This window comes from Eleutherodactylus coqui, chromosome 8, assembly GCF_035609145.1.
Source record: "Eleutherodactylus coqui strain aEleCoq1 chromosome 8, aEleCoq1.hap1, whole genome shotgun sequence".
Lineage (NCBI taxonomy): Eukaryota > Metazoa > Chordata > Amphibia > Anura > Eleutherodactylidae > Eleutherodactylus > Eleutherodactylus coqui.
The window spans coordinates 73485731-73500574 of NC_089844.1; the positions used below are offsets into that span (position 1 = coordinate 73485731).

A 14844-nucleotide genomic window follows, 5' to 3' on the forward strand; every position below is an offset into this window, starting at 1 on the left:
CAAACTTTTTACATGAAGGGGAAAGTGAACAAATAAAATCTTTGCTAAAGGTTCAACACAAACCCATACTGGACATTTCCCTCTGAGATGGTTGGCGCACAAAAAGGCATGGTGTTGTTCAGTTCGTGGGGTACAAAGATAGTGGCCCCACTTCTCATTTGTTACGTGATGAGGTTTTCCCATCACTGTGCAATTAAGATGGCACATTCCCAGTGTTCTTTCAACAGGATAGTGCCACCCCCACGTTATTGACGTGATGTCTGTGAGTTTTTGGATCAGAAGTGAATTGGATGTCATGGACCAATGGAGTGGCCTCCACGCTCATTGGATCTCACCCCCTTGGACTTCTAACTGTGGGGGGATGTCAAGTATAGGATTTACACAGTGAACATCCAGAGTGGGGCGCACATGTAATAGTGGATTCTGGAGGACTCTCCAAGCATTTCTGCTGAGGTGTTTCTCTCAGTGCATCATAAATGGGAGAAGAGGATAGCCTTGACAATCCTAAATAACGAGGAGCATATCCTGTAGTGGGTCATTGTTGTGTTTCATTTCATGGACAAATTGTTACTAACTTTGTCAGGAATAAAGGTGCATGACATTTAAGCACAGATTTGGATTCCTCGCCAAAAACTTCTATCAGATATTTATGTCACATGCACCCCTTTACATTTGAAAATATCGACTTGGTAACAAGATGGCAGATTTCAAAATGGCTGCCGTGTTAGACACTGCCCCCTACAGATTTGCCCCATCACCTTATCAATATGCCACACACAGGATCGCGTTCCCAACTACCGTTTTCCATTTATTTAGGTGTCTCCATACCTTTGGACCACCCTATTAAGACCCCCAAATAGCAGCATGCATACATCTGGACCTAGACAAACAAAGATGGCCAAACCACTTCTGTGATCACGTGATGTACACTGTGCATTAGTATGCATTGGTAGTCTAAGACCCTACACCTGCTTTGACTAACTAGTGCTGCCTATGTGAACAGCACTGGCCAGTAGGAGCAAAATTTAGTGTCTTATTAGACTACTCATACTATACACAATGTGCCTCAAATAGTCAGAGAAGTTGTTTGGCCATTTTTGTTTGTCCAGGCCCTGAGGGTCACTTTAAGAAGAAATTCCCATTTCAGGAATTACCCTCCAAATATATGCTTATTCTATGTACATTCTCCAGATCAAAGCATTGTGGTCATACAAAGGAGTAATAACGTATTATGTTACTATGCTAGCCCGACTGCACCCAAACCTCTCACTCCTACGATAAAGAAAAAACACTTGAGTTTTAGAGGTATTAACTTTTAAAGTGGACCAATACTGCACAACTTTTGGTTTATATTGTTCTTTCTCACTAGCTTCATTTTGTAAAATGTCTCTGCTTTGCTGTGTCTCAGATAGTACTGTGCTTTTCACCTGTGGGATTCACATTAAGGACTAGAGCAAGAAGATTCCCTGCCTTGGTAAACTGTACTGCCATAGACTGGTTCCATTCCTGGCCTCCGGTTGCCTTGCAGTCAGTTAGCAGCAGCTTCATTCAGAAGTTGGATGGAATTGATGTAAGTATGTAACATGGGTCATTTTGTTTTAAGGACTGAACTCAAAACTCTTTGAAATGGCGTTGGTGGTTTCTGGTAGATGCTACAACCAGATTAACCCATCAACTTTTAATTCAGTTTTCAAGCTAGGGCTTTAGGGGATTTTCCATGCAAATACAGTTGATGACCTATCCTCATGGTAAGTCAACAATATTTGATTGGCTTAGGTCTACCGCTTGGTATCTTGGACGATCAACTGATCGTGTGCCAACTGTCAGCACTGCAATACACGGGGATCGGAGCGAAAGCAGTGGGCTCCAACTCATGTGCAGTGACCTGCTCTTGTAATTTCAGCCGCAGAAATAATTGATTTTAATGAGAGCTGCGCCGCCTGCAAATACAAGCTCCAGGCACTACACAAGGGGTGGAGCCAACTGATTCTGTTCCAACTCCTGTGAATTGTAGTGCTTGCGATCGAGCGCCGTACCCCAGCAGATCAACTGCTGATAAGCTAGTCTAAGGATAGGTCATTAATAGTATTTGCATGGAAAACCTCTTTTACTCTTTCATGACTTCAGTGTTTTTAACCTTCATGCCCAAAGGAAAATGTAAACTTTTGTAATGCCTCATTCTTTGGAAACTTTCACATTACAGTATTTTAAGCCAAAACCATGATTGGAACCTGCTGAGAGAAAAATGATAAGGCTATGTTCACACGAGCTAAATCTGCACTGGAAAAATCTGAAATATGGGAGGTTGCCGTGGATTTCTAGCGCGGATTTTCATTGAGCCGCAGTGCTGCATGCGGATTCAGCTCGGTTAACTTGTTGATTTTCCAATGTGCGATTTGCATTAAGAAGTGACATGTCACTTCCTTTTTTTTCTGCACTTGGATTTCAAATTAACTTCATCTGTACCATATACACAGTGGTGTGGATTCCCATTAAAACCAATGGGACACTTCAGATGTGGCTATCTGAACCCACTTCTAGGTTTATATATATATATATATATAGGAGAAAGAGACAGGTGCCTCATGTGGAGACATCTAGGGCACCAATATAAAAGTAAAGGTTATGAGGTGCTCATCTGATATGCTTGTGTCTCACACAACAATGTTATAGCGTGGGGATGTATAAATCGATTGGGCACGGTAATGGTGTATGATATTCTTTATTTGAAGTGCATGTAACTTGTTTCATGTACTTGAATAAAGAGTATTGTGTACCCCCACCATGCCCTATTGATCCTGTCCATAGTTGCACTATTCAGTGCTTCGTTCCTCCACAGCCCTCCTCCATTTGGGTGCCAATTACTGATGTAAAATACTGCCATGTGAAAGTGACCTAAAAGCGATCTTTTTATTTTTCTTAGTCAACCCAAAATATTTTTATCTGTTTTTTGCTAAATGTTTTTAGCATTATTTAAAATTGGAGATATCAATTTAAGATAATCTACTTAAGATTGCTGATATCAATTAATTTCATAGGTTTTGTTTAGGGAAAATGGTAAATTTTGCTAGTCTTTTCATGTTCTTTTTTAAATCGACCCTGAACAAACCAAAATGGCAGCACCACTTTTCCAACTACTTGATGCACACTATGTATTATTAGTGCATCTGCAGTCTAAGGGCTCAGTCACACGGGCGTTTTTTGTCCGATTTGCAGATGCGCTTGCGATCTGCAGATATATATACCCAATGCTTTGCAATGGGATCAGTCACATGGCCGTTTGTCATGCGGATGTGCCGAGAATTATATGACACAATGATTCGCAGAATGCATGTAACTGCTTTCTGCGCAAATCGTTGTTCTTGTAAATGCACTCAATGGGGCCGGCGGCAGCAGCGCCGACCCCATTGAGAACATATACTAAAGATTGTTCTCCTCTGCCACAGCTGTAACAGCTGTGGCAGAGAAGAACGATGTTCTCCCATTGAAGTCAATGGAGCCGGCAATACAGCTGTCTCCATTGAAAGCAATGGGCTGCCCGCAAGCGCTGTATTAATTTTCAGGGAAGGGCTTCAAATATAAGCCCTTCCCTGAAAACCATCCAAAAAAGTGTAAAAAATAAAAAATATATATACTCACCTTTTTGCAGCTGCCGGAGATCAGCCGCATTCAACCTGCTCTTTTCCTGAACTGCTTTCTGTAGTATTCAGCAGGCGGGGATTTAAAATCCCCACCTGCTGAATGGGCTGCCTCTGATTGGCCACAGCCCTCAGCCAATCAGAGGCAGCTCTCACTCACCTATTCATGAATTCATGAATGGGTGAGTGAGTGCTGCCTCTGATTGGCTGAGCACTGTGACCAATTAGAGGCAGCTTTCAGCTATTGAATGACAGCTAATGAATTCATGAATGGGTGAGTGAGAGCTGCATCTGATTGGCTGAGGGTTGTGACCAATCAGAGCCAGCGCATTCAGCAGCCTGGGATTTTAAATGCAGCCTATTGCTTTCAATGGAGCCGGCTGTACTGACAGCTCCATTGAATTCAATGGGGGAACATCGTTCTCCTCTGCCACAGCTGTGGCAGAGGATAGCGGTCAGCGCCCGTGTGACCGAGCCTTTTGGGCTGATAAACGCTGCTAGCAGCGTTTTTTTCAGCCGTGACACTGGCTTTGGTCACGCGATTTTTTTGTGCGCATCAGTTTTGCGCACAGAAAATCGCATGAAAAAACACCCGTGTGACTGAGCCCTCAGACACTACAAATTTGTTTGATCAGCCATAGCAGCACTAGTCAATCAGAGCAGCATGTCGTGTCTTCAACTACTGATGCACTACCAATGCACAGTGTGCATCTAGTAGTCAGAGAAGGAGTGAAGCCATCTTGGTTTGTCTGGGACCAAAGGGTCACTTTAAGGTAGTTTGCTCAATGAATAATATTTATCCTGAGAATGAATCCTCTAACTCTCCTGTGCATAGTGATATCAAAAATGTGTGCGCCATATGACATTGCAATAGTGCCAAGAACTAAATCCTTGTTTTACTTTTAAAAGTACCTCTCTTAGCTTTTTACATACCTCTGTACATGGTTTACCAAGCAGATGACTTGCACACTCCCTGTGGCATTCATTTGTAAGCAGTGGCTGGAATATATACGTGTCCTACTTGCTAAATATCACAGACAATAAATGGAGAAGTATTGAAAGATGAGCCCAGCTCACCATTTGGCTGCTCCATGAAATACAATTGGAGAACCAATTTGCCTATTGTCCTCAAAAAGTCAGCAAAATGGAATCTCACATCAGAATAGATCCAAAGGCCAGCCATCACTGAAACTGGAATTGATTGAAAATGAATTTCAACTAAATAAAGTATTGATAAAAGAGTCTGAAATATTCTCCTATCGATAGTATTTTGGTAATTGAATCGGGGCCATGATGCTATAGTGCTAATGCTGACCTGTTTAAATCATAGGTTTTATTAGGAGGGAGAAAAATACGTTATATACGTTAGAGTTATCTAGTAGATGCTGGAGTGGTGAAGAGTCGCAGTGTCCTGACTGCTATCTCACCCATTCTTCCTTGATTGACATCTGTTCTGGTATTTGACATCAGTGCTGGTTAGTCTAGGCGGGTGTCAGTCAAGGAAGAAGAATTGTCTATAATAGAAAACAATGGGGTGTGCTTTTTTAAAACCGCCTATTAGTTAGACAGTGCAAACTTAGACTAGAAAGTCTTAAAACTCCCCTCCAGTTCTGGACAAATAAAGATGGCTACACCGCTTTTCTGACTACATGATGCACACTGTACATTAGAATGCGTTGGTAGTCTAAGACAGTATGTGGTACTCTGACCTGCCACCACAGCTAACATGGGCAGCACTGACCAATCAAAGTAGCCTGTAGTGTCTTAGACTAATGATGCATATCAATGCACAGTGTTCATCAGGTAGTCAGAGGAGCAATGCGGTCATCCTTGTTTGTCCAGGACTGAAGATTCACTTTAAAATGTGGCAGATGTACCACAGTAGTTTTGCTAAATAATACATTTGTCGAATTTTAAGACTGTCTAGTCTAACTTTATACCATATTTTAGTTGGCTTAGGATGGTTTCACATCTGTGGCAGGGATTCCGCTTTCCTGCTCTATCGGGGAGCAGGAAAGGGGAATTCCCTGTGGGGTCATTCCATGTCAGTTCAACCAACGCTCCCAGTCGACCATCTCAGATTTCAATGAAACTTTGCACAAAGATAGACCCTGACCCTAAACTAAGATAGCCAGAATATTAGGCTTCAAAGTGCTTTGGTTCACGAGCTACAGGTCTTAATCTAGGGGGTTGTCATGTGATTACAGCGCGCAACCTGAAAAAAGTGGCGATTTCAATCCATTGCCAAGCCAGTTCCAATGACTCTAGAGCAATGAAACTTCACACACTAGGAGAACTTTTGGTGCTGAATCCAGCTAAGCTACTCAGACTGCCACTCTTATCATCATTCTGCCACCATTGCATGTCAAAGTAGCTAAAAAAATTCTATCGCGCAAAATAAAACTCATATTTTAAGCAGTAATAACTCATAATCAATGCAATCCAACTCAGCTCTGAATTTATCAATGTGTACTCCATAGGAATGTTTCTCATGATTCACATTATGGACCCAAAAGGATGCATAGCTCTTAAGATACAATGAGTCAAAAATGGCAAAAAACATTTTAATGCAAATTTTTACCTTTTTTCAGAGGCAAAAATCGAAATGTACTCCATTTTTTTTTTTTTTTTGCTCTATTTGAAAGAGAATTTTTTGCTCTACAAGATTTGATGTTTTTCATTTTGTTCCCAGACCTTCTAGATGGGAAATTTTTGTTTTGCGTTTTGTCATTAAGCTGCTTCATAGGATCTGTTGATCAGCCGGCATGCTACAGCTTGACATGGCATCCAGCAGTTGCGCTTCCTTTCTGCTCATTTTTCACTTCATCTTTGCTGGTGCACAATCAGTCACTTGTAAACTATAGTTATTTATTACACAAATGCTAGCCTTAGATAATCTTAGTATCCAATATGGATAGAGTGCTAAATAAGCCCAGTGATCACTGTAATATACCACAATCATTATGCAACACTCAATGATATTCTGACCATCTTAGGCCAAAGCTTGTGGCTCACCTGAACTCGCCATGTAATTTTTGATCACATAAGTTTCTTGAGCACAAAAAGTTGTCTCATTCCAAAAATTATTTACCTTCTCATGATTTCTAAACTAATTATACATCCATGCAAAACTTACACTTATTCTATTATTTGACCTCAGCAAGTGCATAGGACTTTCACAGACATTGATATTTTCCCATCTAGAAGGTCTGGGAACAAAATGAAAAACATTGAATCTTGTAGAGCAAAAAATTCTCTTTCAAATAGAGCAAAAAAAAAAATGGAGTACATTCCGATTTTTGCCTCTGAAAAAAGGTAAAAATTTGCATAAAAATGTTTTTTGCCATTTTTGACTCATTGTATCTTAAGAGCTATGCATCCTTTTGGGTCCATAATGTGAATCATGAGAAACATTTCTATGGAGTACACATTGATAAATTCATAGCTGAGTTGGATTGCATTGATTATAAGCTATTACTGCTTAAAATATGAGTTTTATTTTGCGCGATAGAATTTTTCAGCTACTTTGACATGCAATGGTGGCAGAATGATAATAAAAATGGCAGTCTGAGTAGCTTAGCTGGATTCAGCACCAAAACTTCTCCTAGTGTGTGAGGTTTCATTGCTCTAGAGTCATTAGAACTGGCTTGGCAATGGATTGAAATCGCCACTTTTTTCAGGTTGCGCGCTGTAATCACATGACAACCCCCTAGATAAAGACCTGTAGCTCGTGAACCAAAGCACTTTGAAGCCTAATATTCTGGCTATCTTAGTTTAGGGTCAGGGTCTATCTTTGTGCAAAGTTTCATTGAAATCTGAGATGGTCGACTGGGAGCGTTGGTTGAACTGACATGGAATGACCATGTGGCCAAATTGTTCCAGCTCTGCATGGAACCGAACAGTGCCAGAATGGACCCCTCTATAATGGGGTCAGCCTGCTTTCCACCCAGCTGCCTGGCTTTTGGTTGGAAGAAAGAGCGCTTCTAGTATCTTTAGCCAGACCTGCGACGGAATTTCCAACTGAAGGTTCCGATGCAGATGTGAAGCCGGCCTTACTTTATGTACAGAATTACACCATTTTTGGCATATTTTTTGGTGAACGGAGTCACAATTAGGTGATGCCTCCTCTTTGGCAAAGAAATGCCCTTTTGTCGGACATAGCAGGAAGAGTGTCCAAAGAGTCTAAAACACATAGTAAATTTGGCATAAGGCATGTTTTGACAGTTTTCTTATGCAACTTGCACCAGAAAACTGTTGTTTTTTAATAGTAAATAAGCCCTGATGTTATTTTCTGGAGTTTCTCTTTAGGTTATTGGCATTATGACTTTACCCTAATCTTATCTACAGACATGGAATATAACTAAAGGCAGAAAATGATGGACTGTTTATGACTTGGTAACCGGTGATACATGCATATGTCCTTACAATAAATATACTTGTTTGTGACAAGCTAAATAATTAATATTTTTAATGCGGACTCTTATGTCTTTCTTTGGGTGTCCACCCTATTATTGCTAGGTCTATGAAATTAATAACGGACAATATAGTGTATAAACAGCTGGGAAATAAAAAGGGTTCTTAAACTTAAATGTAAACTGTTCTTGCAATTTTCCTCAGAAGAACATTTGCTTTAATGAATTCAGAAATTGTCTAAACCGTGAAACACACCAAAACTATGTTAAAAGACGTATTAAAAATATATTTGGATTGTATTAATATTTTATTGCCTCTTTGCTATTGACTGGCACATTTAAGTTTTTTTTTTACCAATTACTGTGGAATAATGGCATCAATTATGTCCTACTTTAGGAATAACTTCTGCTGCAGTTGAATGCGCTGTTTGTGTTGAGTTCATTCAAGCTTTTATATGGTTATTTAGGAGTCAAACCTGAACAGAAGCCTCCTGGGTATTCTTTCCAAGTCGCAGGCTGCCTGGGGTTTAACATACACCATGCTGGTATAATATATACTTTTGATTCCTATTTTTTGTGAACCCCCCTACTGCAAAATATATTTACAATAATTGCAAACATTTCCTGCACATGAAGTGCACTTATTTCTTTACTGAAGTTCTTGCATTTCCTTTTGCCAGCTTTTGCCTAATAGACTTTTACAGCTTTTAATAAACTTTTTGATATTTTCAGTTAGAAATGTTTTGTTATTTTGGAAATATGGTATATGGTGATTAATGACAAGCTACTGCAAGCAGTTGTGTGTGAATGCTATATATTTTTTTACATGGCTAAATATCTTTTCATATGGCTTAAACACCTGGCCCAATATGGCTTTTCTATAGAACCAACCACAGACCACTGGGAGTTCCTAAGATGATTTTTGGCTTAGTGCACACTGCATCTATGCCCTATGCTTGGTGTATACATAGCAACATAGTATGTTAGGCTGAATGAAAACAATGTCCATCTAGTTCAGCCTGTTTCAATCTCCTTGTTGATACTGAAGAAGGTAAAAAGCCCCAAGAGGCAGAAGCCAATTAGTCCATTTGGGGGAAAAATTAATCCCCGACTGCATAATGGCAGTCAGAATAATCCCTGGATCAACTTTTGAAAGTTCCTACCTAAATGTAAGACCCGGAACTACAAACCTGCTGGTCACTTAATGTCTATGTCTTGTAATATCCTTGCACTCTAGAAAGACGATTAAGTCCCCTCTTAAACTCCTCAATGGATTTTGCCATCACCACGTCCTCAGGCAGAGAGTTCCACAATGGGACTAGGCGTGCAGCATACATGTCACCTGCCAGAGGAGGCCAAAAGAATGTCAAGCATTGGGCTTACATACTGTTTTTTATTTTCAAATCAAGTTTTATTTGGTTTTTGCAAATATACAAACAGACATCGGCATCAAGGTTCAAAAACAGATGTTAGCTATCGGAATCCAGCATATGAGAGAGACATAACATGGATATACCAAATGGATTACATTGCATCTCGAGGTCTCCAGACGGCTACCGCAGGGGAATCTGCGGTTAGGAGACACTTCTATTTTAAGGGTGCAAATTTAGATTGGGCTTACATACTGTACACTTGTTTTTAAAATTATAGGACAACACAGAAGAGTGGTCTTTCCTATACAGTGGGCCATTGCAAAAATGGAATTTTTTTTAACATTGTGGCCAGTGGACAATATGTGCCACAACTATAATAGACATCCGTAGGGTCCTACAGTACCTCTGTATGCAAGGCTGTGATCAGGGGTGTATGAACTTTGCAGTTGTACAGAGTGCTTCCCCAGTCAGTAAAGAATGGTGCGCCACTGCCCTGTTGATCCAGTCATGCCGGAAGTTACCAAGTAAAATTATCGCTACGTACAAGGCATGTCTACATAATACACTCTTCATATAAAGACATGTTTACATATAAAGGCGTCTTTCTGAAAACTCGCTAATAACTGTGACACTCTTCAGTTACATACTGTATATAGCTATACTCCACTGGCATACATTGAGACTATATAACTACTAGAGATGAGCGAGCACCAAAATGCTCGGGTGCTCGTTACTCGGGACGAAATTATCGCGATGCTCGAGGGTTCGTTTCGAGTGACGAACCCCATTGAAGTCAATGGGCGACCCGAGCATTTTTGTATATCGCCGATGCTCGCTAAGGTTTTCATTTGTGAAAATCTGGGCAATTCAAGAAAGTGATGGGAACGACACAGCAACAGATAGGGCAGGCGAGGGGCTACATGTTGGGCTGCATCTCAAGTTCCCAGGTCCCACTATTAATCCACAATAGCGGCAAGAGTGGGCCCCCCCCCCCCCCCCCCAGCAACTTTTACTTCTGAAAAGCCCTCATTAGCAATGCATACCTTAGCTAAGCACCAGACTACCTCCAGCAAAGCACAATCACTGCCTGCATGACACTCCGCTGCCACTTCTCCTGGGTTACATGCTGCCCAACCCCCCCCCCCCCCCCCGCACGACCCAGTGTCCACAGCGCACACCAAAGTGTCCCTGCGCAGCCTTCAGCTGCACTCATGCCACACCACCCTCATGTCTATTTATAAGTGCATCTGCCATGAGGAGGAACCGCAGGCACACACTGCAGAGGGTTGGCACGGCTAGGCAGCGACCCTCTTTAAAAGGGGCAGGGCGATAGCCCACAATGCTGTACAGAAGCAATGAGAAATATAATCGTGTGCCACCGCCATCAGGAGCTGCACACGTGGGCATAGCAATGGGGAACCTATGTGCCACACACTATTCATTCTGTCAAGGTGTCTGCATGCCCCAGTCAGACCGCAGTTTTTTATAAATAGCCACAGGCAGGTACAACTCCGCAATGGGAATTCCGTGTGCAGCCACAGCATGGGTGGCTCCGTGGAACCCACCGGCTGTACATAAATGTATCCCATTGCAGTGCCCATCACAGCTGAGGTAACGTCCGATTAAATGCAGGTGGGCTTCGGCCCACACTGCATGCCCCAGTCAGACTGGGGTTCTTTAGAAGTGAACACATGCAGTTACAACTCCCTGTGGACCCACAGCATGGGTGGGTGCCAGGAAGCCACCGGCGGTACATAAATATATCCCATTGCATTGCCCATCACAGCTGATGTAACGTCAGCTTTAATGCAGGTGGGCAAAAAATTAATTGGATTACACTGTAGGCGAGGGCCCCAAAAAATTGGTGTACCAACAGTACTAATGTACCTCAGAAAAATTGCCCATGCCCAACCAAGAGGGCAGGTGAAAGCCATTAATCGCTTTGGTTAATGTGGCTTAATTGGTAACTAGGCCTGGAGGCAGCCCAGTTAAAATAAAAATTGGTTTAGGTGAAAGTTTCAACGCTTTAATGAGCATTGAAACGTATAAAAATTGTTTACACAAATTATATGACTGAGCCTTGTGGGCCTAAGAAAAATTGCCCGTTCGGCGTGATTACGTGAGGTTTCAGGAGGAGGAGCAGGAGGAGGAGGATGAATAGAATACACAGATTGATGAAGCAAAAAGGTCCCCGTTTTTGATGGTGATAGAGAACGATGCTTCCATCCGCGGGTGCAGCCTACGTATTGCTTAGGTATCGCTGCTGTCCGCTGGTGGAGAAGAGAAGCCTGGGGAAATCCAGGCTTTGTTCATCTTGATGAGTGTTAGCCTGTCGGCACTGTCGGTTGACAGGCGGGTACGCTTATCTGTGATGATTCCCCCAGCCGCACTAAACACCCTCTCTGACAAGACGCTAGCCGCAGGACAAGCAAGCACCTCCAGGGCATACAGCATGAGTTCAGGCCACGTGTCCAGCTTCGACACCCAGTAGTTGTAGGGGGCAGAGGCGTCACCGAGGACGGTCGTGCGATCGGCTCCGTACTCCCTCACCATCCTTTTACAGTGCTCCCGCCAACTCAGCCTTGACTGGGGAGCGGTGACACAGTCTTGCTGGGGAGCCATAAAGCTGGCAAAGGCCTTGGAGAATGTTCCCCTGCCTGCGCTGTACATGCTGCCTGATCTCTGCGCCTCCCCTGCTACCTGGCCCTCGGAACTGCACCTTCTGCCACTAGCGCTGTCGGATGGGAATGTTACCATCAGTTTGTCCGCCAGGGTCCTGTGGTATAGCATCACTCTCGAACCCCTTTCCTCTTCGGGTATGAGAGTGGAAAGGTTCTCCTTATACCGTGGGTCGAGCAGTGTGTACACCCAGTAATCCGTAGTGGCCAGAATGCGTGTAACGCGAGGGTCTCGAGAAAGGCATCCTAACATGAAGTCAGCCATGTGTGCCAGGGTACCTGTACGCAACACATGGCTGTCCTCACTAGGAAGATCACTTTCAGGATCCTCCTCCTCCTCCTCCTCCGGCCATGCACGCTGAAAGGATGACAGGCAAGCAGCATGGGTACCCTCAGCAGTGGGCCAAGCTGTCTCTTCCCCCTCCTCCTCATGCTCCTCCCCCTCCTCCTCAACGCGCTGAGATATAGACATGAGGGTGCTCTGACTATCCAGCGACATACTGTCTTCCCCCGCCTCCGTTTCCAAGTGCAAAGCATCTGCTTTTATGCTTTGCAGGGAACTTCTCAAGAGGCATAGCAGAGGAATGGTGACGCTAATGATTGCAGCATCCCCGCTCACCATCTGGGTAGACTCCTCAAAGTTTCCAAGGACCTGGCAGATGGCTGCCAACCAGGCCCACTCTTCTGTAAAGAATTGAGGAGGCTGACTCCCACTACGCCGCCCATGTTGGGGTTGGTATTCCACTATAGCTCTACGCTGCTCATAGAGTCTGGCCAACATGTGGAGCGTAGAGTTCCACCGTGTGGGCACGTCGCACAGCAGTCGGTGCAGTGGCAGATTAAACCGATGTTGCAGGGTCCGCAGGGTGGCAGCGTCCGTTTTGGACTTGCGGAAATGTGCGCTAACCCGGCGCACCTTTCCGAGCAGGTATGACAAGTGTGGGTAGCTTTTCAGAAAGCGCTGAACCACCAAATTAAAGACATGGGCCAGGCATGGCACATGCGTGAGGCTGCCGAGCTGCAGAGCCGCCACCAGGTTACGGCCGTTGTCACACACGACCATGCCCGGTTGGAGGCTCAGCGGCGAAAGCCAGCGGTCGGTCTGCTCTGTCAGACCCTGCAGCAGTTCGTGGGCCGTGTGCCTCTTCTCTCCTAAGCTGAGTAGTTTCAGCATGGCCTGCTGACGCTTGCCCATCGCTGTGCTGCCACGCCGCATGACACCGACTGCTGGCGACGTGCTGCTGCTGACACATCTTGATTGCGAGACAGAGGTTGCATTGGAGGAGGGGGAGGAGGGTGGTTTAGTGGAGGAAGCATACACCGCCGCAGATACCAGCACCGAGCTGGGGCCCGCAATTCTGGGGGTGGGTAGGATGTGAGCGGTCCCAGGCTCTGACTCTGTCCCAGCCACCACTAAATTCACCCAATGTGCCGTCAGGGAGATATAGTGGCCCTGCCCGCCTGTGCTTGTCCACGTGTCCGTTGTTAAGTGGACCTTGGCAGTAACTGCGTTGGTGAGGGCGCGTACAATGTTGCGGGAGACGTGGTCGTGCAGGGCTGGGACGGCACATCGGGAAAAGTAGTGGCAACTGGGAACCGAGTAGCGCGGGGCCGCCGCCGCCATCATGCTTTTGAAAGCCTCCGTTTCCACAAGCCTATACGGCAGCATCTCCAGGCTGATCAATTTGGCTATGTGCACGTTTAACGCTTGAGCATGCGGGTGCGTGGCGGCGTACTTGCGCTTGCGCTCCAACACTTGCGCTAGCGACGGCTGGACGGTGCGATGAGAGACATTGGTGGATGGGGCCGAGCACAGCGGAGGTGAGGGTGTGGGTGCAGGCCAGGAGACGGTAGTGCCTGTGTCCTGAGAGGGGGGTTGGATCTCAGTGGCAGGTTGGGGCACAGGGGGAGAGGCAGTGGTGCAAACCGGAGGCAGTGAACGGCCTTCGTCCCACCTTGTGGGGTGCTTGGCCATCATATGCCTGCGCATGCTGGTGGTGGTGGCTCCCCAGCTGATCTTGGCGCGACAAAGGTTGCACACCACTGTTCGTCGGTCGTCAAGCGTCTCTGTGAAAAACTGCCACACCTTAGAGCACCTTGGCCTCTGCAGGGTGGCATGGCACGAGGGGGCGCTTTGGGAAACAGTTGGTGGATTATTCGGTCTGGCCCTGCCTCTACCCCTGGCCACCGCACTGGCTCGGCCTGTGCCCACACCCTGACTTGGGCCTCCGCGTCCTCGCCCACGTCCACGTCCTCTAGGCCTACCCCTACCCCTCAGCATGCTGTATTACCAGTAGTGCAGAAACAGAATGCTGTAATTAAATGTGCCGCTTATTGGCCTGTGGTTGAAGGCTGACTTCGCTTACGGAATGCACAGCAGAGGCAGGAAAGAATTTTGCGCAAGCCTGCTGTAACACTTAGCTGGCTGCGTATGAATTAGGACAACTACCCCCAGCAGAGACCCAGTACACTTGTGGACAGGAATACAGCGGTGATGTAAGAGGCAACACAGAGGCAGGAAAGAATTTTGCGCAAGCCTGCTGTAACACTTAGCTGGCTGCGTATGAATTAGGACAACTACCCCCAGCAGAGACCCAGTACACTTGTGGACAGGAATACAGCGGTGATGTAAGAGGCAACACAGAGGCAGGAAAGATTTTTGCGCAAGCCTGCTGTAACACTTAGCTGGCTGCGTATGAATTAGGACAACTACCCCCAGCAGAGACCCAGTACACTTGTGGAC

The 14844-nt window shown here is 45.0% G+C and overlaps 1 protein-coding gene across 1 annotated transcript in view; it reads left to right on the plus strand.

Annotated features, from left to right (window-relative positions):
- Positions 1-14844, plus strand: part of LOC136577882 (dynein axonemal heavy chain 11-like) — a 386682-nt gene that overhangs the window by 228795 nt on the left and 143043 nt on the right. Inside the window, exon 48 of the mRNA XM_066577801.1 lies at positions 1413-1570. Coding sequence (XP_066433898.1) covers positions 1413-1570 — 158 coding nt within the window. The remainder of the gene's footprint in view (positions 1-1412; positions 1571-14844) is intronic.